Raw genomic sequence first — 27333 nt, forward strand, 5'->3', positions numbered from 1 at the left:
TTAAATTGATAAGGTGGTGACAAGAATTGTGAATAAGGTCAATCTCTAGGCCCCAGGTCCCTGTTAAGCTACTTGTTAGGGACTCAATTTTGTTGACCATTCCACAGTAGAAGTAGATAATTTCGTAACGGTATTTTTTGTTCACAACAATTTTGCCGCTCGGGGCAAGTGCCTCTTGTTCGATTCTACGATCAGCTGTACTGTTTCTACTCATCTGTATTTTTTCTTATACGGCTCTCTGTGGTCCCCGTTCAAAGAATTCTGGATTTATAATTACCCAAATCACGATACCCTAGGGATCCCACGTCAAACCGTTCGGGAATCACATAAAGTAACTTTTCTTTTAGAATCTTTCCGCCAACATGGTTATTAAAGTTAGACCCCCCGATACAACAAACTTCATTTCTACGAATTCCTCAATATTTTTTGAAGTCCCTGTATTTCTATTGTGATCTCTCAACCCCGGTTGAAAAAATAAAACGTCGCGGTTCTGACTCGTAAAAACGGGATTCGACTGCTTATCCAATTTCAGGTATGTAAGAGCATTTGTTTTGTGTTCCACGCCACTGTTATCCGTTTCCTGATGTAAATTGGGATTAGAGGCATACGCAGTAAGGAGCCCGTGTCCTTCCCCCCCCCCATAAACATTTTAAAATGAAATTAAAAATCTTTGTATGCTGCTATCTTAATAAATGTTTGTCAATATCAAATACCTTTTTGAAGGTTAGTACCCCCAAGATTCTTTGTGGCCCCTCCTGCGTATGCCCCTGATTTGGACCCAGAGGTTCTTGTGGCTTGTTTTCCAGGAAAGTGGGGGAGGGGGGCGTCTTTTTTTTATTATAGTGAAACCTCGCTACAACGATACTCGATAAAACAATTAATCCCTCAAAAAAAAAAAAATTCAAGTCTCCTTTGGAATATACTGCACTTCTGCCTCTCGAAAAAAACGTTAATCCCTCTACAACGATATTTTTTTTCTTGAGTATCGTTATATCGAGGTTTCACTGAAAGAAAAAAAAATATTTTTATTCCGGGTCTCTGGACTAGCATCTTGCTAGCTGAAAGGGGCTCAAAGTCACAGTGGGTAAGTCACATTTTCAACAATTCTGACTTAGGTCCAGAAATGCTAAAAATTTTAACATGCAACTAATTCGCAGCTTCAATGCACTTACATTGTTAATGCAAAAATTTTCAATAAGGGACTGTTAAAAAACAAATTTCTAATAATACTTTTTCTCAAAATGGAAGATTAATCGACTTACACCACTGTGACCTTAATCCCCCTTCAATTTTTAGGTGGGCCCACGCTCAGAGACCTACAATTATCCCACTTAATTTTTCAATGAAATTTTCGATAATTTGCCATCACACTCATGAGATCAATTTCACCATAATCTCGATATACTTGAGCAATCCCACACACACACACACACTCCGCATTCACACAATTTTCAAACCAATCAAAAACACTAAATAAAGATTCATGTTTTTTTAGATTTGTAACGTATAACGACCATTAAGGTCATTATCTTTTGAATTTTATTTTGGCTGGAACGAGGCCTTTTTCTTTTTGAGAGAGAGAAGGCTCGATACCAAGTTATCACGTTCGATGCTCTTAAAAAAAAAAACAGTAACATTTCTCGCCAAAAGCACCGGAATTTTTGAATAGTCCATATCACAGTTCAAATCGAAGGATGACAAGTCCTTACTTATTGTAATGTATAAATAGTCCGATAATTTATGCGTGGTGATGACGTCGGTATTTACAGTATGAGACGAATGATGATTAGTCCATTGATTGATTGATTGACAGTTCGGCGCGATTCACCACGGTCTCCAAACCGATTCTGGTTCGGATTTGCAAACCTGCGTGGAAACCATATGGCTCGAGTACATAGGATGATGAGCGTCGTGGAACTTGGTGCTGGAGTACACGGGGCTCGGCGTGCAGCGGTCGCTGGCAGCTGGACTGAGTATCCCGGACGAACCGAGCACGTTCATGGGTCCCGGAGAAGTCGGCGTCATCGGGACAGGCGACGGTGCCGATGTCGTGGACACCGGACTGATAGGAACTGTTGTCGGTGCGTAGACTGACACCTGGGACGCTGGAAGTAGGAATGCGATCTCGCCACTTGGAAGTCTGGTCGGTACCAGATGGACACCGCCCAGGAGTCTGTTCGAGTTGGCGGAGTCGGTCGTCTCGGGAGCAGTGTTGACCTGGACGTGGACCGGAGGAAGTGGTTGCGGAGATTGTGGAGTGTTCATCCCGGACAGGCAGTTGGCCAGGTGACTCAGCAACCTCTGCCTGATGATCGGGTTGACACCATCGACTCGGCTGAAGAATCTGCTCACTTCGTTGGCGCATTCCGTGAAGCCGGACTTGAATTTGGTCATCGAATTCGGGTCTGGACTCGTTGGTTGGACCTGGAGGTTCTGCAGGTGTTTGACTGTCATCTCCAAGATATCGGCCTTTTCGAGCTTTGAGTGACGAGCATTCTGCAAGTAGATAAAGGTAAAAAATCATGAGTCACAATCCAAGAAAAAATTAAAAAAAAAACAATACATGATTTCTTTTTACAGCAAGTGATTCCCAACCTGTAGTACGCACACCCTTGGGTACCTTAACGATTAAGTTAATATCAAGAATTTAGATTACACATGCACACGAATCAGGGCTTGACAAATCCTAGAAAATCAGCATTGGCCTCTAGATGATTGAACTTATGACTCAGGAATTTTACATTCATTATATAACGTAACACCCCCCCCCCCTTCTTATGTTGAAAGACATAAGTCAAAAAATTATTATTCAGTAGTTTTTCCTCGAGAATCCATGGGTGACTCTTGAGAAATTTGTTTGGCCCGATACAAACTATATAGGCTATGCTAATCATGCATTTCCAAAGGTCAACATTGGGAATCACTTTTTTTCAACACTACAATAGACTCCACTTATAACGTATTTTTGAAAAATCGTCATGGAAAAAACGTTGTAAGCGTGAAAACGCTTCAAAACGGGAAATCTTCATAAGAATTGAAACGACCACGGAAGATAAGTCCCAGTAAAGCGGGAAAAATGTTCCAAGTGGGAACGTTATAAGCGGGATCGAACTGCATATAACGATCAAGTAACGATACTTACATCTTTTTTAAGAGCATCCAATATAAGATTCTTCAATTCTGACAGGCTATTATTAATCCTGGCCCTTCGTCTTTTTTCCATGATTGGTTTAGTGCTCTGTAAACAAACAAAAACAACCATAAGTATCAATAAATTCAGCAAAAAATAATAATTCAAACACTCATTATTAATAATTCAGTAATTTCTAATAAATTATTTAATAATCACGATGCTTACCCTTCGAGCTTCACTACATTTCGTAACAGTCTTTTCCGAAGGCATGTTGATATAAAAAAAAAAATGAGTATAATCCAAGGTATATAGAAACGTCAACGTAGGTAGGTATGAGATCGTAACACTAAGCGAATGGGAGAGCGAGCAAGAGAGAGAGATCTTCTCCGAACGGAGTACCGATACAGAGTGTCACTTCGGACGCCGCGTGCCGAAAGTTTTATCTCGCCGAGAGGAGAGTGTGGGGAGGGAGAGAAAGGAAAGAGAAGAGCCAGATACGGGGGATATAAAGAAAAAAAAAATGTATGTGCTGGAATGGCGAGAAAGAGAGAGAGAATAGAGGGGGGGGGGATGAACGACAGGGGAAAGAAGAGCCGTTTGGTTGTGTGTGTGCGTGTTTATTATACTATAGGCAGCAGCAGCTTGCTTTTTTGAGATCATCTCAGCCGTGGTCCCTGAGACCGAGCCGAGGCGCACTTTCCCACGCTGACGACGTCCAATAGGAAGCGAGCTTAGGTGTTTCCTTGTGTCGGCTCGCGACCAGCATGCCGCCCGGAACTGATAACGATCTCGTCGTGAGGGTTACCGGAATTTGGCGGGTATCCGCCAATAGCGATACATGTGCGCGTGTGTTTTGGAATTCTTTTTCGGGCCAATTGACGATTCTTATTATTTACTGTATGAACAAGTGGGGCATTTGCCCAATTTTTTTTTTTTTCCCCGACTAAATCATTTTAGGGGGTACCGGTCTTTCAAATGAATTTCGGCCCTTTCATGTTGTTTTGTAGAATTCGTTTTACCAAATTTAAAATGTATATTAATTTAGTTGTATTTCTATGAACCAGAGATTGATTTTGACTTCACGGGGGGTTCTGGACAAAAACAGCATCGGGGCGGGGAATTAATGACTGGGGTCAAAGACTTTTTTATGAGTTGGTCATTGAATCAACTAACTTCATCCTACAGCCGAGACCCTTAGTCAAGTGTTCCATAGACCCTTTTGAGCCAATAAGACGAAGGGCAGGGATCCCCTTTGCCGAAAAGGTGGAAGCTACGGACCCCTTCGCAGAATAATATTCAGTATATAATAATGCAAAAACATTTAGTTGGTTGTTTTCTCATCGAAGCTCGCGGACCTTCCCCACACTTCTCCCTCCCATCGAAACTTCTCCAAGGAACTCGAGAGGTCCGCAAACTCCTGGTTGAGAACCACTGCCCCAGATGTTTGTTGAAGAAACTCTAGACCATAGTTTCTTAAACTTTTTGTTCCATCGCCCCCTTCCTTCAAAAAATTTTCCTTCTCATCGCCCCCCAAATCAAGCTAACCCATAGAATCCTATACTAAATCCAAAGCTTCTACCGCCCCCTTGGACGTTTCCATCGCCCCCTGGGGGGGGATATTGCCCACTTTGAGAAACACTGCTCTAGACCTTGGTCTCTTTTGTTTTTGTTTGTATCTTTACACTATAAAAGAGAAGGGCCCACTGAAAATCTGGACTTGTCAACGTCCAAAGATCATGGCTTAGGGCTATGTTCCAGAGAGTTGTAGCAAAAGCTTTTAGTGAACCCTCAAGATTAATATTATTCGGGTGGAGACACTTAGTCATGGGGGGGGGGGATCCACCAATTTTTCGTATTTTATGCTAATTTTTACAGTCCACGAGTTACGAGACTGTTCAACGGAACCCAAACAAACACGAATATTCCTACAGCATAGATATTTCTATCACATCACAGCACTGGGAAAATTTTTCAAGCTTTTAAATATTGCAAAACCCCCAGGATTTTGTGAAACACAAGTTCAAAACTGGGAGTAATTTTACTTGAAGCAGATTTTTCCAATACCCATTTAGCTGGAGTGCACTATCTATACCGGTTTCGCAAACTTTTTGTCCTACAGCGTCATATTCTTCAGAATTTTCTTTTTCATTTTCATCGTCCCCCAACCCATAGGACCCTATGTTAAACCATAGCTTCTACTGTTCTCCTGAAAAATTTCATCCCCCCCCCCAGGAGTCTATATCGCCCACTTTGGGAAACAACAGTATATAGTCAATGGCGAGAGTGGTTATAGTTCTATATGAATTCTATGATTTTCTCTGAATTATATACTTTGCTCGGAAATACACCCTACGGAGCTCCTCCCGGGAATCCATGTACCACATATCAAAAACCACTAGCCTAGGGGCTCCGTTATATGAGGACTTGGACATAGACACCGGAACCTAGGCCGTTTCAGCCCCCCTCCCCCTCAAAAAAAAAGTTAGGAATTTATGCAATCACTACTCACACCATTTCTCCTCCTGGGTACGCGTTCAAGTCCCGTATATACCGGATGAATGGCAACTTTCAGGCCCCTCCCCCACCCGCGATGTTTTCATCATGCCGGCACCTCTGGCCATGGCCACCCCACAAGGGTGGAGCTGACCAAGCTCCAGGAAGATTTTCATAATTTTTTTTTTCACGCTATAAATTTATCATAAAGGAGCCCATGTAAGTCTGATCTGGAGGCTCCCATACAAAAAGATCCCAGTCTCTAGGGGCCCCCCGCTCCGCGATGTGCGGGGCCATGCCTCTCTGGTCTTTGATATTTCTATATTTGATGTTCTGTGAATTTTGATAATCGTGGGATTTTAGCATCCGGAAAAAGACCAAAGGCACAGGCAACCCCATATCTCAACAAAATAATGAATGAATGAACTGAATTATTAGCTTTGACCTAAAGTGGACATGCCCGTAAAGCCAACTTCGCTCAGGATGCCCACCAAGATGCCAAGTCAGCTCCTCAGCATTACAATAATTATCAAAGAGAAAATTATTGATCAACACAAATTTAAAAATTTATCAGAAAAATTTCAAACATTTAAATAACGTTTCATAAAATCAAATATAAAAAAAAAAATACATCAATCAACCTGTTGATTTATCCCCCCCCCCCCCACCACTTGGAGTGAAAAAAAAAACGACGCCAAAAAAACGGATTGGCGCTGTATAAAAAAAATAATCTCACCAGAAAAAGGGGTTACAACAACCTCTCTCTCTCTTCAAAGAGAGAGAGAGAGAGAGAGGTGGGGTTGCCCCAGCGTCGTCACCGCGTGTGTCCTCCTCAGCACCAGGTGGGGCGGGCGACCGACCTGCTGACCCCACCGCACCACCGCCACACTCACGCGCACACAACATCTCCACTGACCCCCCCCTTCCCTCCCGCTACTACTACGAGAGAGAGCGACATATGCCGAAAGAGCAGAGTGGGAATGAAAAAAAGAAGAAAGATGGGAGCACGTGGCTATTTCAGCCTTTTTTCGTGGATCGCGCGCGCGCCAGAAACTGTGGGAAAACTCCGCCCATATCGAGAGTTTTCTCTCTCTCTCTCCCTTCCCTCACCCCGCTTTCTTTCAGACGGACGCGGCGGCGGTAAACAGCGAGCGGAGCGTGGGGAGAGGAGGAAACACGCCACAGTGTAAACAGCCGTTTCTGAACCGGTTCGTACAAAGAGATATACAGCGAGGGACGGAGGAGTGGAGAAACGGGGAGTGGGGGGAGAAGCGGAGGAACTACAGTCCATACTATATTTTTAGTCCCGTGTCGATGATGATGATGATGGTGGTGGGAAAGCGGTGTCCCGTGCCCACGTGCCCATGCATCGCGTTCCGCCACACAGAGTCCCCCCCTCTATCTTTCTCTCTCTCGCTCTCCCCACACACACACACACACACACTCTTTGATGATGCATCATCATCATCACGACAGTGCTAGTTTCCTCAATCACAGGGTTACAGTCTCTCTGCTAAACAGATTATTAGTAGTCTTTTCGTTTTTTTTTTTCTTCTATTTCTCGGTTGGCGAGGTTTTTTGTTTTACTTTTTCGCCAATTTTTAATATGAAAATTTAATAAGGTGGAGATTTGTTTGATGAGGGGGCACTCAATGGGGGCCCCCCGGTGTAACGGGAGCAAAAATAATTTTTATTTTTAATAATATTTGAACGAGTTTTTCTTTAAAAATATTTCAGCACAATTTCTTAAGGAGAGTTTATACCTACCTTTAACACGGCGAAAAACCATGCTCTAATACAGTGTTTCTCAACCGCCGGGTCGCGGCCCAGTTCCTGGCCCTAACACTAGTCATACCCAGGTACGTCTTAAGAGCACCTTGTACACCCGGGCCCAAAAGTGATTTTTCCGAGGCCCCACTGGACAAATTCTCGAAAAAATTCAACTACTTCTCGTTTTTTCAAGGCCCCTCTTCTTTTGAGGCCCATGCGTTAAGACGGCATTGGTTACACCGGGCCGTGAGTGATCAACTACTTCTCGTTTTTTCAAGGCCCCTCGTTAAGACGGCATTGGTTACACCGGGCCGTGAGTGATTCGCAGTTTCATTTACCCACTAATTTCTCGTTAGTTGTGTGTATGACCGGGTCTTTTTCACTTACGCAAAAGAGGTTTACCGGGCCACGGGCTTCCAAAGGTTAAGAACCTCTGCTCTAATACAGCCAGGGCCGTAGCTATCCATTCCTGCGCCCCGTGTAAGAATTTGAATTTAGGCCCACCCCCTTCTGGCGCATTTTTAAGCCCATTTGGGCCCTGTGCGGGTGCACCTGCCTACTTACGGCCCTGAATATAGCGGTTCTCAACCGGTGCTCCGCGGCAGCTCGAGGAAAATATAAAAAAAACCCAGTAAATTTGAAAAAAAAAAAAACTATTATTGATATTTTTGAATAATAAAAATAAGTCAGTAACTTTCACGAATAAATCAAAAATAGGCCTACGGGGGCTCCGCCACAGAAATTATGCACCGGAAAGGGCTCCGTGGGTCAAAAAAAGTTGAGAACCGCTGCTCTAATAGAGATATCGTTAAAAATACTATTTAACCATTGATTCATTTCAAATTTTTTACATATCATCTTGATTGCATGTGCTATCCTATGATGGCATAAAGTTTTACATATCTTGGATACTTAATGTTTTATAAATTTTCAAAAAAAACACACACACACATTAAAAACAGCTTGTGCTCATGATAAAATACCATGACACCAATGTAATTGAATAAAAATTGAACATAAAGGACAACTGTTCAGTTTATGGAATGAAGTAAAAGGTTGAGATTTCATTGACTTCAATGTTATTCTTTTTGCTTCATTTCATGAACTGAACAGTTTCCTTTATTTTGAATCAATTTTTCATTCAATTACATTGATGTCATGGTATTTTATCATGGGCACCAAGCCCTCAACTGAAATTTTTACCGCCCAGGAGAAAAATTATTGAAATTCGATTTTAAAATTCGACATCTCCATAACGGTGTTTTTTGCTCCCAACTGCCGCCCCCCCCGTAAATTTTGCCCCCCCCCCTAGTTCCTGCCCTGATGAGCACAAGCTGTTTTTAATGGTTTTTTTTTTTTTTTGAAAATTCACAAAAAATTAAGTCTTCCAAGACAGTGGAGGGGGCAGCAGAGCAAAATTTAGGGGCGGTAGTTTAGGGGGGAACAAAGAACACCGTTACAAAATTACATAATTTACCCCTGGATTTGTATCTTCAGCGAGTACCCAGGACAGAATTTTTAACGGTACTTTTCTATATGAAAATCAAAAATAACTGGATTCAGTCCTCGTGGGAGGAGTCAGGGCCTGTTCCTCATCGGGCTCCCGGAGAAATATGAATTTTTGAGGGTCCCTTATATGTGGCCTTTAAAAAATGTGGCCAGAGAACTCAACGTTTTTTTGTATTTTTTTACGGTACGAATTTAAACTATAGAATCAATTTTCGGGGGGGGGGGCTGCGAAATGTTTTAGTCACTGGGGGGGGCGGGCCCACCAACATTTTTGAGATTTATAAATTTTATTACAGATTTATAAATTTTATTATCAACTGACGCCAAGTAAATGACTAATCATGCCAAGTATACGAAAAAAATACAGCAGCTATAGTGGAGTTCCCAGGTAACAGTCCTTATTGATAGTGGGTCCACAAAAAAAAAATTCTGAGGGAGACTTTTGGGGAGGGGAGGTCTTCGACAATCCCATACAGAATGAAATGTAGTACTGTACTATATAAGCACCCCTCTGGAATCTGTGTGGGAAACAGCTCGCGTGACACCGTGAGAAAGTTTGGTAAATCCGGAGGAATTCGTCAAGGTGGGGGGGGGGCCCAATTCCCCCCTCGTCTTCAATAGCTGCTTGAACTCCTGTTATTCCATATTACTCCCATCATAGCTTGGCGATCAATTTGTCCAATCAATACCGCCAAATCATAATTAACATACGAGATTTGCCCTGTTAATAAACATACCGAAACTAATTAACAGCGTGGTTCATCCACAAGTGTTCATTGGCTTCAGGGGGATCCCAAGTCACCACACTGGATGACCTCATAACTGACCACAAAATTCTGTCACTTTACGATATCGCCAACCACAGATCGCCATCTGGTACATTGCTGTCAGTACTGTATTTTAAACAGAGCGAGAGAGTATCCCTTCGAAAGGAAGTGTGACGTAGCCGCTCCCCCCCCCCCAACTTCTCGAAAGAAAGTAGGGGTGCCAACCTCCCCTCACATTTTCAATGCCATGGAAAAAATTCCTATCCACCCCGCAGGTGTTCACGAGCCAAGCTTCTTTTTTCTCGTGTCACAATTCAAGAATACCGCTTGGGGCCCCCCCCCCGTTTTTTTTTCTCCCCCCATACTACTACGTACAACGGAACGCGAGTTTATGCCCCCCTCATCTAGAATCTCAGAAACTTTCCCACACAACTACTACTACCATGGAGAGGTTCCCCCTTCCCCTCGATGGGAGGAGAGGGGCCCCAAGACGAATATAGAAAAAAAAAATCGGGCACGTGGTCGGCGTTGCGTCCCCAATTAACAGGGTTGCCTGCCCCCCCATTCACCTGAGTGAGTAAACCTCGGGGCTACCTTTCCCACGGTTCGACAAAGAACTGCTTCTTGAAGAAGTCTTCGATGGGGGGACGGAGAGGGGGCTCCCCCGTTAATGCTTTCTCTCTCGCGCTGAAAGAAGCCCTATGTAGGATTCTTGAAGAGAGTACACGAACTGCCTCCTACTCGTTTGAGTAGGGAGTGGGGGGGGGGGCATATTGGGATTATGGGATGAAAGAAACGTTTTTCGATGGTAGGGCCATCTGGTGTCGGATTGATGAGACATTTTGGGTATGAGACTGGGGGGAGGGGCACTTGCCCCTTCGTGCGCACCTGATGACGCGGTCGTGATTGTCCGAAATGTGGGGGGAAAGGGCTTTTTTCCGCTCAAGGTATATGAGGTAAATGTATTCCGAATGGCCTAGGGTATGGGTGTTGCCCTGTGAAACCGCGAATTGTCCGGGCGTGGGGGCTCCCCTTTTTATACCCTCGTAATTTGCTGGAGATTATCGAGAGGAAGCAAATTATTCGAGTAGGATGCATCTGATGGGTCATCAAATGCTGAGAGGGGGGGGGGCAAAAGTTACTCCATGGCCTCTTCGCAGGGGGCGTACGCAGTATCGACCTTTTGGGGGGGGGGGCAAAAGGCTTGAGAACAAAAAAAATTTCCTTCCCGAGAAATTTTGAATTACCATACTTCAAAAAGCATTTAAATTAACAGGGGAATTGGTCAACACAGCATATAAAGGGTATTTTCTTTCAAAATTTAAATTTTTTCACCGAAATAATAATTTTTCCCCTAACGTTTAGGGGGCGCATACCCCCCCCCCCGTCTCTGCGTGGATGATGTAAAATTTCTCCAGGCCATTATCAGCAACAAAGTGGAAAGGAGTCGTTATTAACATCATAAGCTTCTGGGCAAAGTGAAATATTCTGGGGGCCCCAAATTAACTGAAAGTACCTGCTTATAAATCAAGGGTGCTCAACCTTTAGGAAAGGACAGGCCACTTCATCAAGTTGAAACCGTTCCGCGGGTCACTTAAGTGATCTGGGAATGTGTCACTTGAGTCATGTGGAAATGTGACGTCGGCCACTTGCGTGATCTGTAAATGTGCCGTGAAGGTCACTTAAGTGATCTGGGAATGTGTCACTTGAGTCATGTGGAAATGTGACGTCGGCCACTTGCGTGATCTGTAAATGTGCCGTGAAGGTCACTTAAGTGCTCTGGAAATGGGCCGCGGATCACTTACGTGATCTGAAAAGTGTCGCGGGCGGTGATCTAGAAGCAATGCCTACGTTGAGCACTCATGTTTTATGGCGTCTGTGATTTCGCCTAGGGCTCAACTAAAGATGATGGATTGATGGGAGGGGGTTCTGTCTCCAAGATGTGAGGGACCCCTTGTGTGACTTACAAAAATTGGAATGTGACGTCAACTAAATTTATTTCATTGACTGGAGGGATGTCACGTCCGGTGACGTCTTAACCAGGGCCGTAACGTGATTTCTCGGGGCCCCGGGAGCAGACATTTTCTGGGGGCCTTAAAAGAGGAAAAAAATTATTCAAATCAAATGTTCATCATTTGTGAGGCTGCCATTGCTCGGGACGCCGGGGCAATGTCGCGGTTGCTCCAGTCTAGTTACGACTCTGCTGTTAACTTGACTGGATTGGTGGAACCCAATCAAACATGGGCACCCACATCCCTAAAGATGATTATTTATTCAATGTGTAAGGCTGGAAAGAACGCTTTATGTGGCCTCTACATATAAAATACCTTTATATGTTATTAACCATAATCGATTTCTGTTTATTTTAATGCTATTTTGAAGGGTAAGAACTCAAAATTTATCTTTAAGAAAATTTATTGCGGCCCACCCTTTTTAGGCCATATATGATAAACCCTTGACCCGCGGACTAAATGTGGCCCTGAAGGTTATCTGATGTGGCTTGCCCCCCCCCCCCAAACCCTATTTTGTAAAAAATGAACTAAGCTGCACATTTAGATATCTCTTAAATGACCCGTGGCACATTTTCAGATCACTGAAGTACGCTCGTGCCACAATCAAAGATCACTTAAGTAACCTGCGACACAGTTAAAGAACACTTAAATGATCTGTGGCACATTTAGAGATCCTTGAGTGACATGTAGCACAATTTTAGAGCACTTAAACGCTCCCCCCCCCCCACAGTGCTGCTCTACATCACTCAAGTTAACCGCCGAGCATTCCCAAATTGCTTGAGTGATCCGTGGTATAATTACGGATCACCTGCTGAGTGATGCGTTGCACATTTACACTTAAGCGGTCCGGACACATTTCCTGAGCACTTGAAGGATCCGTGAAACATTTAGAGATCGCTGAAGTGGATTTATCATTAGGGACAGTGTTAGTTCAGGTGCCCACAAACTAGCGAAAGATTTTTCTCGTTTTTGGCGCAGTTATTTTTATATTTCACAGTTCCGTCTATGTACAGTGTGAAAAGAAATGGCTAGAATAGTTCCCGGGCTGGAGCTCTTCAGCCCCCATTCTTCTAGGGGCCATGGCCCTCGGGCTGTAACTACCACGTTTTCTTCTTTTATTAAAATTAATGTGTGTGCAAGACGAAAACAAAACCGGAGATTAATCTGGGTCTCCCCTGGTAAGGAGCCCTCTCACCCCCATGCCCATCGTTGTCATGTGAAAGTATCTGTTATAAGGGATCATTCGGCTTCGTTATTAAGGTGTCCACACATCTCTCTTGCGCACTTTTCTTTGTATTCAGAGCCGAACTCAGGACCCGTTCAGGCTCACTTGGGGTAGGCCCGCGAGCCGCTTGGTTTATGATCAGGCCCTCCGATGACCTTCCTTGTAAATTAATAGTAATTTTTGCGGACATGTGTAGAGGCATTGCTTGGCCTGAAGGCCCCCATGATGCCACGGCCGTACCGGAAAATTTTGTGGGGGTCTCAACAATATCTATATGCGTGGCCTCCCTCATCGGGGAGAGACTGACGGAGCTCTCGCTCTTAGAAACAATGGGTGTGAACCTCATTTTTTTTTATATTTTGCAATATAAATGCACAATATATATATTTATTTATTTATTCATAGCAGGCACTTTGGCTTTGAGGGGGGGGGGGGGGGAGGTCAAAGACCACGGCCTAAGAAAGGGCCTCTGTTAGTAATAGTTTGTTAGTTCAGCGGTTCTCAACTGGTGCTCCGCGGAGCCCTAAGAACTCTCAGGGGCTCCTCGGCCGATCTAGGAGAATAAAAAAAACCTAGTAAATTTAAATTAAAAAATTATTAATATTTTTGAATAATAAAAATGTCAGTAACTTTGAAGAATAAATAAAAAATAGGCCTACGGGGCTCCGCCATAGAAATTATATGCCGGAAAGGGCTCCACGGGTCCAGAAAGGTTGAGAACCGCTGTGTTAGTTTATGAGGGAGGCTTAAAGCTGTTAAATTTTGGGCTCCATTAAGCAGTTGGAGTCAAAATTAAATACGTGAAAACTTTGCGGCCCACAATTCACACGTGCCTAAACCAGGGCCGCTTTTAGGGGGGGGGGGTGTGCGACATGTGCGGTCGCACCGGGTCCCGCATTTTCGAGGGCCCCCGCGCTTCCTGTAATAATGATTTCTTTCACAAATTCTGAATTCTCATAAAATCCGCATTTTTATCTAGATATAAATAGTTCTGGAATATTCAGCATTTTTTCATACATAAAAAGAGATGGTTCTGGAATTGCTTCTTTAATAAAAATTCGGAACTTTCGATTCTGAAATTATTTCATTTTTTGTAATAATGTATGGATTTTTTGGATACCGATTCCCTTTCCCAGAGAATATATAAAATCGGGGCTATGGGAGGGGGAGGGGGGGGGGCCCTGAAATTATTAAGACACTTCTGGTCCCGCTATTATTTTCGTACCTTCCTCGCGTCCGGTAAGGCCGGCGCTTGTCTAAACCAGCGGTTCTCAACCGGTGCTCTGCGAAGCCCTTGGGGCTCCGTATGCACTTCCCAGGGGCTCCTCAGCAGCTCGACGAAAGTAAAATAAATCAGTAAATTTGATTAATAAATAAAAAAAAAGCGATCTGAAGGGTTCCACCATATAAGTCATATACTAAACAGGGTTCCTTGAGCCAAACGGGGTTCCGCTATAGAAATTATACGTTAAAAAAGACCTCCGCGAATCAGAAAAGGTTGAGAACCGCTGGTCTAACCATTGAAACATCTTTATTTATGTCCCACTATCAATTCATAAACTAATAAAGAATTTTGATGCGCCCTCTAGTGAATAACCAAATTTTTATGCTGACATTGTAGAAAAAAAGAAACATATTAATAATTTGAAATTTATGAACAACTGCTAGTTATTTTAATATTAATATGCTACCAATTAATATATTTTAAAGTTAATTAGTTTGACTAATAGCACAAAACTTAAATTGCGCTTGGAGTATACCTAAAAATGAGTTCACGTAATTCACGGCGAGGCGGTTGAGAAACACTGATCTAGTGAGTTTACAAGCAGGTGAGTGAGTAATCGAAATAGTGACGAAAGAAGTGTGCAGACGTGTGTAACGAAGAGTCACCTAGAGCACTTTTTCCTCTCAAACGGCCCTTGGATATTCTAAGTGTGCCACAGGTAAAAATCAAGTAGAAGAGTAAGTAGTAAGAGGGGCGAGAATGGTTTGGGGTGTGGCACAGAGAGATATACACATATTGTGTGAGACGGCCCTACATGGAACCCCCACAAGAGGAAGCTCACTGCGCTCTAGGACAGGGGGGTCTAGAAATTGACCCCACTCATAAAATTTTTGTCCACTATAAATTTCCTGAAAAAACAAATCAATAAGTAGATTGAGGGAATCATTCTTATTATCGAACTTCGATTAGGGTGAGGCCCTGGATAAGTAATGGGCCACGTGAATAAAATATGGTTCGGAGGAGGGGACACTGTCGACATTTTTTTTGAGAAACACTGGCCTAGAGCGTGTGCAAACTTGTGAGTGACCAAAATGTTATGCAAGCATGTGAATGACGAAAAAAGTGATTTGAAGAGCAAGGGACCAGATGAGTGAGCGACTAAAAGAGTGGCCAAAAATGACCAAGGAAGTGTGCAAGCATGTGAAGAACCAAAAGTGTGACTTTGAGAGCAAGAGACCACAGGCCAGTAGTAATCATGATCATATCTAGCAAGGTCCGCGTGGCCCAGATATGATGATGATCATATCTATACCCTCGCTTCATTAATTTTCATTAATTATTAATTTTAGACCCCCAGGACCTCCCAACTCAGGCCAGTTAACACGAGCAAAAAAATTTTACCAAGAAAGTGTTCAAGCATGGAAATGACCAAAAGAGTGACTAAAATGTGACCCATTATCACTTCATATCAATTCATAAAATACAGTCTAATCCCGTTATAACGAATTCCAGGAGACCGCAGAAATCACTTTGTTATAGCAAAATTTCGTTATAAAGGAATTCCAGGTATTTGCATTGTTCTTATGTAAATTTATCTGGGGGTATTAGAAGAGTGTTCGTTAAAACGAGATTTTCGCTATAACGGTATTAGTTAAAACGGGATTCGACTGTGTATGGGTGTTCATACATAACAGTCCCACGAATCAATTTTTGTAGGTGGTGGGACCTTGCCGCATGAGGGAACTGCCTAGACCCATTATTTTTGATTGATTATAGAGGGGCCTCACGGCCACCGAGGCCGTCTTAAGAGCATCATGGCTCCCGAGCCAAATGATTATTCTGAGCCCTACCTGGCCAAATTCAATTACTCCTCATTTAGAGAGAAAAACGATGTCACTCTCCGCTGTTCATACGAAGGCCTGGATAACCAAGCGGAGATCGAGATGTAGTTCCGAAAGAAAAAAAATTCACATTCCTCTGTGGGGAATCGAACCCCCAATCTCTCACTGTCCGGGCGAGTGTTCTAATCATTGAACTACAGAGGACAGACGCTGTTATTCCTTAGAGCATATATCTATATAAACTGAAGAACCAAAAAAACTGGTACAGACATGCGTATGCAAATAAAGAGATATGGAACCAATCAGAGTACGGCGCTGCGGTCGGCAACGCCTTTATAACACAACAAGTGTCTGGCATAGTTGTTAGATCGGTTACTGCTGCTACAATGGCAGGTTATCGAGATTTAAGTGAGTTTGAACGTGGTGTTATAGTCGGCGCGCGAGAGATGGGACATAGCATCTCCGAGGTAGCGATGAAATTTGGATTTTCACGTACGACCATTTCACGAGTGCACCGTGAATATCGGGAATCCGGTAAAAAATTAAATCTACGACATCGCTGCGGCTGGAAAAAAATCATGCAAGAACGGGACCAACGACGACTGACGAGAATCATTAAACGTGACAGACGTGCAACCCTTCCGCAGATTTCAATGCTGATCCATCAACAAGTGTCAGCGTGCGAACCATTCAACGAAACATCATCGATATGGGCTTTCGGAGTCGAAGGACCACTCGCGTACCCTTAATGACTGCACGACACAAAGCTTTACGCCTCGCCTGGGCCCGACAACACCGACATTGGACTGTTGAGGACTGGAAACACGTTGCCTGGTCTGACGAGTCTCAATTCCAATTGCTGCGAGCTGATGGATGTGTACGGATATGGAGACAACCTCATGAATCCATGGACCCTACATGTCAACATGAGACTGATCAAGCTGGTGGAGGCTCTGGGATGGTATGGGGCGTGTGCAGATGGCGTGATATGGGACCCCTGATACGTTTAGATACGACTCTGACAGGTACGTAAGCATCCTGTCTGATCACTTGCACCCATTCATGTCCATTGTGCATTCCGACGGACTTGGACAATTTCAGCAGGACAATGCGACACCCCATACGTCCAGAATTGCTACAAAGTGGCTCCAGGAACACTCTTCTGACTTTGGACACTTCCGCTGGCCACCTAAATCCCCAGACATGAACATTATTGAACATATCTGGGATGCCTTGCAACGTGCTGTTTCAGAAGAGATCTCCACCCCCTCTCACTCCTACGGATTTATGGGCAGCCCTACAGGATTCATGGTGTCAATTACCTCCAGCACTACTTCAGACATTAGTCGAGTCCACGCCACGTCGTGTTGCGGCACTTCTGCGGGCTCCCTACACGATATTAGGCAGGTTACCAGTTTTTTTTCGCTCTTCAGCGTATTATATGTATGAATGCTGAACGGCACTGCGCATGGACAGCCTCCTAGATCAGCTAATAGCTCTTACGACGTTAGCCCCCAGATGGCGACATATACATAGAGAGAAACGATGTCATTCTCCGCTGTTCATACGAGGTACGAAACATACAATATGCTGTAAGGAAGGGAAATGTCTGTCCTCTGTAGTTTAATGGTTAGAACTCTCGCCCGGACATTTCATTTCATACCGTGCACCGCCCAGTCTCTATCGACCATTGTCAATTTTAGCCATTGCCCCGGATGAGGGGGCTGGGCTGTGTCGGGTGCTTTATTATGCACATAAAATTTCATGTCTTTTTAGCTCTATTGAGCTTGAGCCCTTTGTTTTTTTCTGTGGCCAAGAGCCAGGTCCTAAACCACGTTTTCCCTCACTGGCTTGTTGGCTCTGGTGAGCCTCCGCCGTGGCCAGGCCAGGTCCTGGACCACGCGTCTTTCCTTGTTGGCTCGGGTGAGCCCTCCTCCGTGGCCAGGCCAGGTCCACGCGTCTTCCCTCGTTGGCTTGTTGGCTCGGCTGAGCCCTCCGCCGTGGCCAGGTCCTGGACCACGCGTCTTCCCTCGTTGGCTTGTTGGCTCAGGACTCGCCCGGACAGTGAGAGATTGGTGGTTCGATTCCCCCACACAGAGGAATGTGAATTTTTTTTCTGAACTACATCTCAATCTCCGCTTGGTTATCCAAGCTTTCGTATTTTTCATTTTTCTGACACCCCCCCCCCCGGACCATGCCCGGATGGGTCCCATGCGTTAAGACGGCACTGATGGCCACACAGCAAATATCTCAGCATATGGGGGGGGGGGGGCCGAATCTAGTAAATGTAGATGGAGGGCTGCGAACCGTCACCCGCAAAAACAAAAAGCGAAAAGATTTTGGATGAGTTAATTCATGGCAAAACTGATTGTTTTTTCTGGGTTGATTTGGTCACGGAGTCCATTTGAGACCCTAAAACACGGGACTGCTCGTAACCCACGATTGTCTGAGAGCAGGGGAAGGGGGGGGGCCTGTGCTAAGATTTTTACCGACCACTTCATATTTATTTTCTCGTAAATTTATAGTTTTAAAATTTTCAGATCACCCATAGTTTTCATGGATATCACTTGGTCAAATGGATGGATTCTTGTAGACCAAGGGCGCTCCATTTTTTTGAGAGTGCGGGGCCACTTCTTTGGTGGCGTGGAAACCATGTCGCGGGCCACTTCTTGAGTTATCTGGAAATGTGCCTCAACGTCACTCGAGTTATTAGGGAATGCTCCTCGCGCCAAGCCAATCAGTTGATCTGAGAATGCGCCGCAAGCCACTTGAATTTTCTGGAAACGCGCGTCGCGCCAGCCAGTCAAGTAATCTACCAATGCACAGCGAGCTAATTCAGTGAACGGCAGGTGTGTCGCACGTCACTCAAGTGATTTGGAAATGTGCTTCGAGTTGCTTCATGAGTGAGTGATCTGGAAATGTGCCAAGGGTCACTTAAATGATATGATAGTCTTGAGTGTCAACATATATATAGCCCTCTCAAGTGGTCCTCGACCAATTGAGAGGTTTGGCTATATGTAGCGGTATTGGTCGATGACTCGCAGGGCTACATTTGGCTCGCGGGCCATGGGTTGAGTATGTATGTTGTGGACGGTGAAGCCACACCAGCATCACCCACACACCACATAAGAGGATGGAAGGGAGGAAACTGACGGTGCCTCAGCCCTGTCAATTATCAAAACAATGAGGGAGCAACCATGAGCAATCTTTCGGAAAAGATCAGGCAGACCTTCAACACCATGATACTTACACCATGGCCCCCTACAAGGGTTTGGACGGGTTGTGATTGTTATCACTTTTTTTTGCTTTTCACACTATAAATTCACTGTATAAAGTCACGAAAAGTCTGATTTGGGGGCCCACCAAAAGTCCCAGCCTAGGAGCCTTGCTTCAGGATATGCGGAAGGGACTCATGTAACATGATAATTGAAGAACTTAACAATATTCACTTTAAAAGAAGACAGATGGCAGCACCAGCAAGAACACAAAACTAGCACAGCTCTGGCAACATAAATACAGTAGGGTCCACATATAGATACACACATAACACGTTCGGGGATGTACCGATTTGTTAGAAATTCCGCAGAGGGATGGTGCATGTACGAGGTAGGAGGTGCAGTGCATGTATGGTTTAGAAGTAATAGTGACCAAACGAGTGACCTAAAAAGTTTACAAGCATGTGAGTTACCGAAAGAGTGACATAGGTGGCCAGGGACCAGGTCGATGAGTAACCAAAATACCGCCGAAAAAAGTGTGAAAAAATGTGACAAAAAGAGTGACTAGTGTGTGTGCAAGCATGTGAACTGACGAAAAGAGTGATGCTTGTGAGTGACCACAAGAGCTTGCAGAAAAGTGAATGACCAAAATGTGACCAAAAAATTTGCAAGCATGGAAGAGACTAACAGCGTAACCTAGAATGTGCAAACACAGCAATGACCAAAAGAGTGACTTGGAGAACAAATAATGTCAGTCAACGACAAAAAAAACGTCCAAAAAATGACCAAGAAATGCGCAGTCATAGGAAAAACAAAAAGAGCGGCCTCTAGAGTGGGTCAAGCATTTGAGCGACAAAAACCAGTGAGCAAGCATTTGAGCGACCAAAACAGTGAGCAAGCATGTGAATGACCAAAAGAGTGACTTGGAGATGAAGGGACAAGGTTAGTGAACAACCGAAAGTGTGTCCAGGAAAGTGTGCAATCACGAAGAGAGACACACAGATGACTTAAAAAAGGAGGAAAACATGGCAAATCTATTATTCGACTACTTTGGTCCCCCGGGCCTGCCCCCCCCCCCAAGCCCGATTTTTCGCAGGCCGCGATGGGGACGCATGAAGTCTGATAGAGCCTCGGTTAAGGCCCGATATTTTCGATTGATAATATCGATGTATATAACCTCGCAAATACTCGAAAAATTCAACCGCTTTCTATTTTTCTGAGGCCCTTTTTCTCTTGAGGCCCCGGGCCGTGACCGGGTAGGCCCATGCGTTAAGACAGCACTGAACATAAACACGGGGGCTCCTAACCCAAGATTTTCTGGGTGGGGGGGGGGGGTCTCCTGCTGAGATTTTTTATCGATCTTATATTGATTTTCTAGTAGATTTATAAAAAAAGGTTCTCAACCCTTTAGGAGAGGGCGGACCACTTCAGTGGTTTCAAAACGTGCCGCGGGTCACTTGAATTGGAATCACGGTGCGTGTCACTTGTGTTATCTGTAAATGTACACTGGGCCGCTTGAGAGATCCGGAACTGTGCCGCGGGTCACTCAAGTGAACTGGGAATCCGTTTATCATGGTGCAGAGAGCATAGAGATTGGAGAAGGATCAATGGGCGACCGTTCTCTTCACTGATGAGTCCCGGTTCAGCCTAAGCACCGATTCTCGCCGTACGTTCGTATGGAGAGAACCAGGGACCCGCTACCTACCCTCCAATGTCCGCGAAATCTACCATTATGGCGGAGGAGGTTTAATGGTCTGGGCAGGCATCATGTTGGATGGCCACACACCTCTCCATGTCTTTGAAAGAGGCACTGTGACTGGTGTGAGGTATAGGGACGAGGTCTTGGAGCCCTATGCTCGCCTTTTCAGGGGTGCAGTTGGCCCTGAGTTCATTTTAGTGGACGATAACGCGAGGCTACATAGAGTTCTTCTGCTCGACGATTTTCTAGAGAGTGAGGATATTCGCCGGATGGATTGGCCAGCCAGATCTCCAGAACTTAACCCTATAGAGCATGTCTGGGGAGGGCAATTGCAAATCGCAACCCCCCTCCGGGAACCATCCAGGGAATGAAAACAGCGTTGCTGAACGAGTGGGACCAATTGCCACAGGAAATGATAAACTGCCTTATTTCAAGTATGAAATCACGCTGCGAGACCTGTATATCTGTGAGAGGGGACCATACCCCCCATTAACCCATTTTTTTGTTTATTCTGCAACCGCTGTTTCATACCTTCCGACTCCAACGAGAGTTACGCACGATCATGCGTGTGTATTACAATTAATGAATAGTTATTTGTTCTGTATTGTATCAATGTATGTACATATCAAATTTCATTAAAATCGGTACAGTAGTTCTAGAGATAATCGACTTAAGATAATTCTCTTAATTTCTTACACCTGTGTATGTCCACGGGCCACTTGCGTGATCTGGAACTATGTCGTGTTATGTGTTGCGGGTCACTTAAAAGATGTGAAACTGCACCATGAATCACTAAATATGCCTCGCGTCATCAAGTGATCTGGGAATGTAGTCAGTGAGCGACCGAACCAAGTCCCATTTGAAAATGTGTCTCTCCGCAAATATCAGGCAGACCTTCAACACGATATTTACATCATTGTTCTCCCCCCAAAAGGGGAGGGGGGCTCCACTATGGAGGCGTGGTATTCTTCTCATAATTTTTTTGGCTTTTGATACCACACACACACGCACACACACACACTGTAGAAACTGTGCATGTTTGTAAGAGGTGGGGGAGTCAGACAGAGCCTTAGCCACGTTTGAGGCCCGGTATTTTAGATGGGTTAACTATAGAGGGGGCCCCCATACGTGGTGGGTCCCTCCCTCTCCCATTAAGGTGGGAAACTTTTGGATAGTGATACATATTAATTAATTTTTTTCTGGGTTAATTTGGCGATGGAACATTTAAGACCATTAAACATGGGGCCCCTAAACTAAGATTTTCTGATAGGAAGGGGGTCCCCTGCGAGATTTTTTACTAATCTTTTTATGTTGCTTTTATAGTATATTTATGGAAAGGGTGCTCAAACTTTGGGAGAGGATGGACCGCTTCATTGTTTTGAAAACGTGTCACGGGTTTTTTGAATCGGAGCAGCGGTACGTGCCACTTAAGTGATCTGTGAAGGTACCGCGGGTCACTCGAGTGATCTGTGAAGGTACCACGGGCCACTCGAGTGATCTGTGAAGGTACCACGGGCCACTCGAGTGATCTGGAACTGTGTCGTAAATTACTCAAGCCAGGGCCGGAACTAGACGGGTACGATTGCCCCGGGTGGCAAAATTTGAGTGGCGGCAAATGCGCGGCAAAATTTTAGTGGCGCACAGAACATCGTCATGAGATTACCGAATATCGAATTGGTGGGTGGTTGCATCATGTTTGCCCTGTGAGGCAAAATCATGTTTACCCTGTGATGTAAAATCCGGGGTAAAATCCAAATAATACAAAAATCCTAGTTACGACCCTGGCTCAAACGAGCTGTAAATATGCCGCGGATAACTAAGTTACCTGGGAATGTGTTGTGTGCCAGCGATGTGAACCTGCGCCGCGGTTCATTATAAATACGCTGTGGGTCGCTTAAATGATTTGGAACCGTACCGCAGGTAGCTCAAGTATTTTTATAAAACTAGGTTTGAGGTCGCGGCCTACATCAAATGACTCAAAGGGTCACACTTGGTCCAAATGTGACCCCAAGAGGACCAAAGGACCACAAATTTTCAGGTCTAAAAATTTGTGGGGTCCCTGGGCACGTGGCCCGTTTGCCCATACAAATACAAAGGCCACAGCAGACAAAATGCCAACAAGGTGGCAGAAAAAGTACGAGTTACAGGCTATGCCTATAGGGAGGCGGTGGGGTAGAAGAAAAATTTTGAAAAACTCTGGGCTAGAGCTATGTTAGGGAGGGGGCCCACGGGTCGGGAGAGACCAAAAATTCACAGAATCATAACACCGGAAACCAACTGAATATTATCTCGATAGACATCTAGAAATTTAGTCTTGAAAACAACTAAATAACAAACAAGCTTGTTGTCCATGTTGGAGTCCATCCCACAAACGGAAGTTTACGCGGTTTCTCGTACTTACGAACATGATCAAGTTTCAAACATGACGGACACGTAGACATTCACCATGTCTCTCTCTCTCTCTCTCTCTTCTGTCTCTAAAGCATATTTCCTTTACACATTTAAGGCTAATTTTATTCCAAAAACAAATAAACAAAAAAACTGCATTTTACAATTGGCTTTTTGTTCTACGAGGAAAGAAAAATGGCCGCGGTTGCCCTTTTTTTGGCAAGAAAGAAATGGTGGATTTTTTTCCCCTTCATGAATGGATGGTTAAAAAGGATTGAATGAGTTAATGTTTTTGTATGGATGGTTGCGGCTTCCGGCATCACGGATGCCATGTCGGGAAGTTCTTTGACTATTGTTTTTTTTTTGGCATTTTTTTTTCTCCCTGTTGTTGACCATTCAGCCATGAGTTGAAACCCCGTAGTAGTGTCGGTGTCCGATGTCTCGCCATGTCTAAAAAAATTATTTTCACGCGTTTGGATACATGGATCTGTCAAAAACTTCCTAAGAGTGAGGAATCGATTTTTAAAAAAAAAGTTCTTAACCCTCTGTGTTTCCCAAAGTGGGCGATGGAAGTTACGGGAATAGTCATGCCCCCTCCCCCCGGCTGGGACCTTTGGCGGGCCCCTCTATAGTTAATTTATAGCGAGAAAAAACAAAAAAAATTATGACAATCGTCCCGAGCCCTGGGGCTGGGGCCCTGTCAGCCCCACCCTTGTGGGGGGCCATAGCAAGGACGTCATTTCAACTTTTTCCAGGGGGGAGGGGCAAAGAACATGCACTCAATGTATGTATATATATATATATGTATGTATAAATACCATTTTTAGTGTATTTTCAAAGGGCCCCCCCCCCCACTGACCCTCTCAAATGACGGGCCTGGGCCATAGGTATAATATAGGATTCTATGGTTTGGTTTGAGTAGGGGGCGTGAGAGAAAGGAATTTATGAGGAACGGGGCGATGGAACAAGAGGTTTGAGAAACTATGATCTATGTCAGGCCCCTTCTACCCGTTGCTCGCAAACACCACGGTGCTCACCCTGAAGCAAGATCGAGAGTGCTCGCGATGCTCATGTCCGATTTCATGTTCGCGAGCACTTGATCAACACGTTCCAATTAAACATTTTTGTACAAATTGTATTCAGGTATTTAACTCATCCTGATTTCGTGCATTCATGTGCCAAACTTGCCGTAAGGGGTGCTCTTCTGTTTATGATGGGTACAAGCAGTGCTCGCGACTAGGAAAAGGTTTAAGACCTCTGCTCTATAACGGTATTTTTGCAAACACTGTTGTTTTTGGAAAATTGCCAATAGTCTAATGTTGTCTCCTCGAGATACAATGATAATATCTTTTACTACAGACACGCTCAACCCATATCTGGAGGGCCAAATGTGGTCCTCGGAATCATCCGATGTGGTCCGCGAACTCGAAAATAATTTTGTAAAAATGAACTAAGTGGCATATTTTTTCAGATAGATCACTTGAATGACCCACGGCACAGTTCCAGAGCAATAAAGTGACCCGCAGCTTGATTTCAGGGCACTTTAAGTGACCCTGGATGTAGTTCCCAATAATTAAAGTCGACCACTGCACAGTTCCAGAGTACTTAAGTGACCAACAGCACATTTGCAGATCATTTAAGTGATCTGAAGCACAGTTCCAGATCACTCAAGTGGCCCTTGTCCTTTATACATCACGCGAGGGATTCCCAACTTGATTCTTAAGCAATTAAGCGGCCCGCGGCACATATCCAGATGATTACTTGAGTATCTTGTGACACGTTGTCGAAACCAATGAAGTGGACCGCACTCTCTTAAAGGTGGAACACCATTGGTTTACGATATTCCTACGATAAATCCCTCTATAACAATGTTTTCAAATCGTATTTAGAATTGCCAATAGTCTAATGTTAAACTCCTCCGGATACAACGACATATTTTACGGTATTTAACAACATTCTTACGATAAATCTTCCTACAACGATATTTTTTGAGGAGATTTAGAAGTTCTGTTACAACGATGATTCCTAAATTTAGCTCGAAAATCACCTTCAGTACATTTTCAATTTCTTCACTAATTTTTGTTCTTTCGATAGTGTCTAATCACATCTGTATTTCGCACTATCTACCCTTTGAAGGTGCCGTGAAGCTATTTTCTGCGTAGTACAACAGATCACTTAAGTGACCGTTGGCACATTTAAAGATCACTTAAGTGACATGTTTTCAAACCAATGAATTGGCTTTCCTAAAGTTTGTGCACCTTTGCTATACGCAGTCGAGTCAGAAACAGATCACTTGAGTGACACCGAGCACATTTAAAGATCACTTAAGTGACCGTTGGCATATTTTTAGATCACTTAAGTGACCTGCGACATGTTTTTAAACCAATGAATTGGCTTTCCTAAAATTTGTGCACCTTTGCTATACGCAAGGATGACGTCACTCTCCGCTACCATACGAAGGTATTTAACAACGGGCTGTTGCGAAGATATATTTTTGGAAAGAGAGAAAATTCAACTGCCCCTGCGGGGAATCGAGCCCACGTCCTTTCACTTTCCGGGTGAACGCCCTAGACTCATGGGCGGTGATACGGTGGGGGGGGGCATTGCCCCCCCCCCCCCAGCGTCACAGGTGGAGTCGACTGATCTAATGTATATATGTATATATGAGCTGACATCATCATCATCGTGCACCCCCGACAAACCAGTCGCGGCCCAGGCTCTGTCCCTCCAGGGATATAAGCCTTTTACCCTTGCGGGTTGGGTCGCGCTGGGGAGATCGTGCACCCCCAGCAATAATGACCTTGCCCTCCCCCCAGACTTCCAAGTAAATCCCCTCCTATGCCTCGACTACAGAGGCACCGAATGTCTCAATTTTTCCTTGGAGCTCGTGTACACTGAAAGGGACCGTACATGGACGATCGGACCAGACTCAGGCCAAGCTCACAACTGCCGACGCTGCCACAAGATGGCGACTTATGACGTCACTTTCCGCTGTGTACGGTCCCTTTCAGTGTACACGAGCTCCAAGGAAAGATTGAGAGATTCGGTGCCTCTGTAGTCTAGTGCGTTCACCCGGAAAGTGAAAGGACGTGGGTTCGATTCCCCGCCGGGGCAGTTGAATTTTCTCTCTTTCCAAAAATATATCTTCGCAACAGCCAGTTGTTAAATACCTTCGTATGGTAGCGGAGAGTGACGTCATCCTTGCGTATAGGAAAGGAATTAAAGATATGTTCATAGACTTTAAAATGAAACCGTAATAAACTTCAAGAATCGGATTCATGTCGAGAAAAACACATGAAGATCTAGAAAATTTTTTATAAGGTATCCCCGACTACCTTTCTTGTCACTTTTCTATAAAATGGTAAATTCAATAGCACATTTTTCGATAGAAAGTGTCTCACAAAATGGTGAAAACAATAACATGAATTCTATACTACCTATTCCATTTTTCTATAAAAAAGTCACTTTTATGTCAAATTTCAAGCAAAATTCACGTGTTATTCGAAACAAGATTGCAAAAATAATTCTATGAACAAATATTTTTTTTTTTCACAGCAGGTTTAGCTGATGATGATGCACATTTCGTACCAAAATTTGGAACATTGCATGGTTATCAATCATAAGTTACACATTAATCTGTTGATGTACGCGTGAATTTTTTGAAATTTCATTCTGCATATATCGTGTATAAAACATTGTAATTAGACAAATGTGTATGAAAGATCTTGGATTTTGTAGCAAAAACTTCAACAATATATGGCAAAATATCATATTAAAATTTTGTAATGGTAAATTCAACAAAATTCAATTAGAAATCAATTCAATTAGAAATCAATTCAATTAAATGCTATTTATAAACAAAGAAAATACAGAACTATATAAGTGGGGGGGGGGGGAAAGTGGTAAGAAGCCGAGATGTGGCTCTTACCAGCGCAATCACATTTTTGTTTTTTAGGCATTAGGTATATGGATTGTATTATTAGAGTAAGGTAAAACAATCATAAATAACAGAAAACGACAAAAACAAACAAACATCTCAAACAAAACAAGAGAAAA

At 44.0% G+C, this 27333-nt stretch overlaps 1 protein-coding gene across 1 annotated transcript; it reads right to left on the reverse strand.

Annotated features, from left to right (window-relative positions):
- Positions 1–1492: 1492 nt before the first annotated feature.
- LOC149077926 (transcription factor HES-4-like) lies at positions 1493–3857 on the reverse strand. Its single transcript, XM_089241530.1, has 3 exons — positions 3359–3857; positions 3143–3238; positions 1493–2496 (listed from the first exon to the last, which is right to left on the reverse strand). The coding sequence occupies exons 1-3, from the start codon at positions 3401–3403 to the stop codon at positions 1825–1827; spliced, it is 813 nt and encodes a 270-aa protein (XP_089097656.1). The 5' UTR covers positions 3404–3857; the 3' UTR covers positions 1493–1824.
- Between the last annotated feature and the right edge of the window lie 23476 nt (positions 3858–27333).

This window comes from Pholcus phalangioides, unplaced genomic scaffold (assembly GCF_987345545.1).
Source record: "Pholcus phalangioides strain wild (caught in Gottingen) unplaced genomic scaffold, Ppha-v1.0 ptg000014l_1, whole genome shotgun sequence".
Taxonomy (NCBI): Eukaryota; Metazoa; Arthropoda; class Arachnida; order Araneae; family Pholcidae; genus Pholcus; species Pholcus phalangioides.

Excerpts from the sequence above, each read along its gene's own strand:
- LOC149077926 (XM_089241530.1), bottom strand. The coding sequence starts at position 3,403 with ATGCCTTCGGAAAAGACTGTTACGAAATGTAGTGAAGCTCGAAGG. Across the intron at positions 3,239-3,358 it reads AATGTAGTGAAGCTCGAAGG|AGCACTAAACCAATCATGGA; the intron begins GTAAGCATCGTG and ends GTTTGTTTACAG. Across the intron at positions 2,497-3,142 it reads TGGATGCTCTTAAAAAAGAT|AATGCTCGTCACTCAAAGCT; the intron begins GTAAGTATCGTT and ends ATCTACTTGCAG.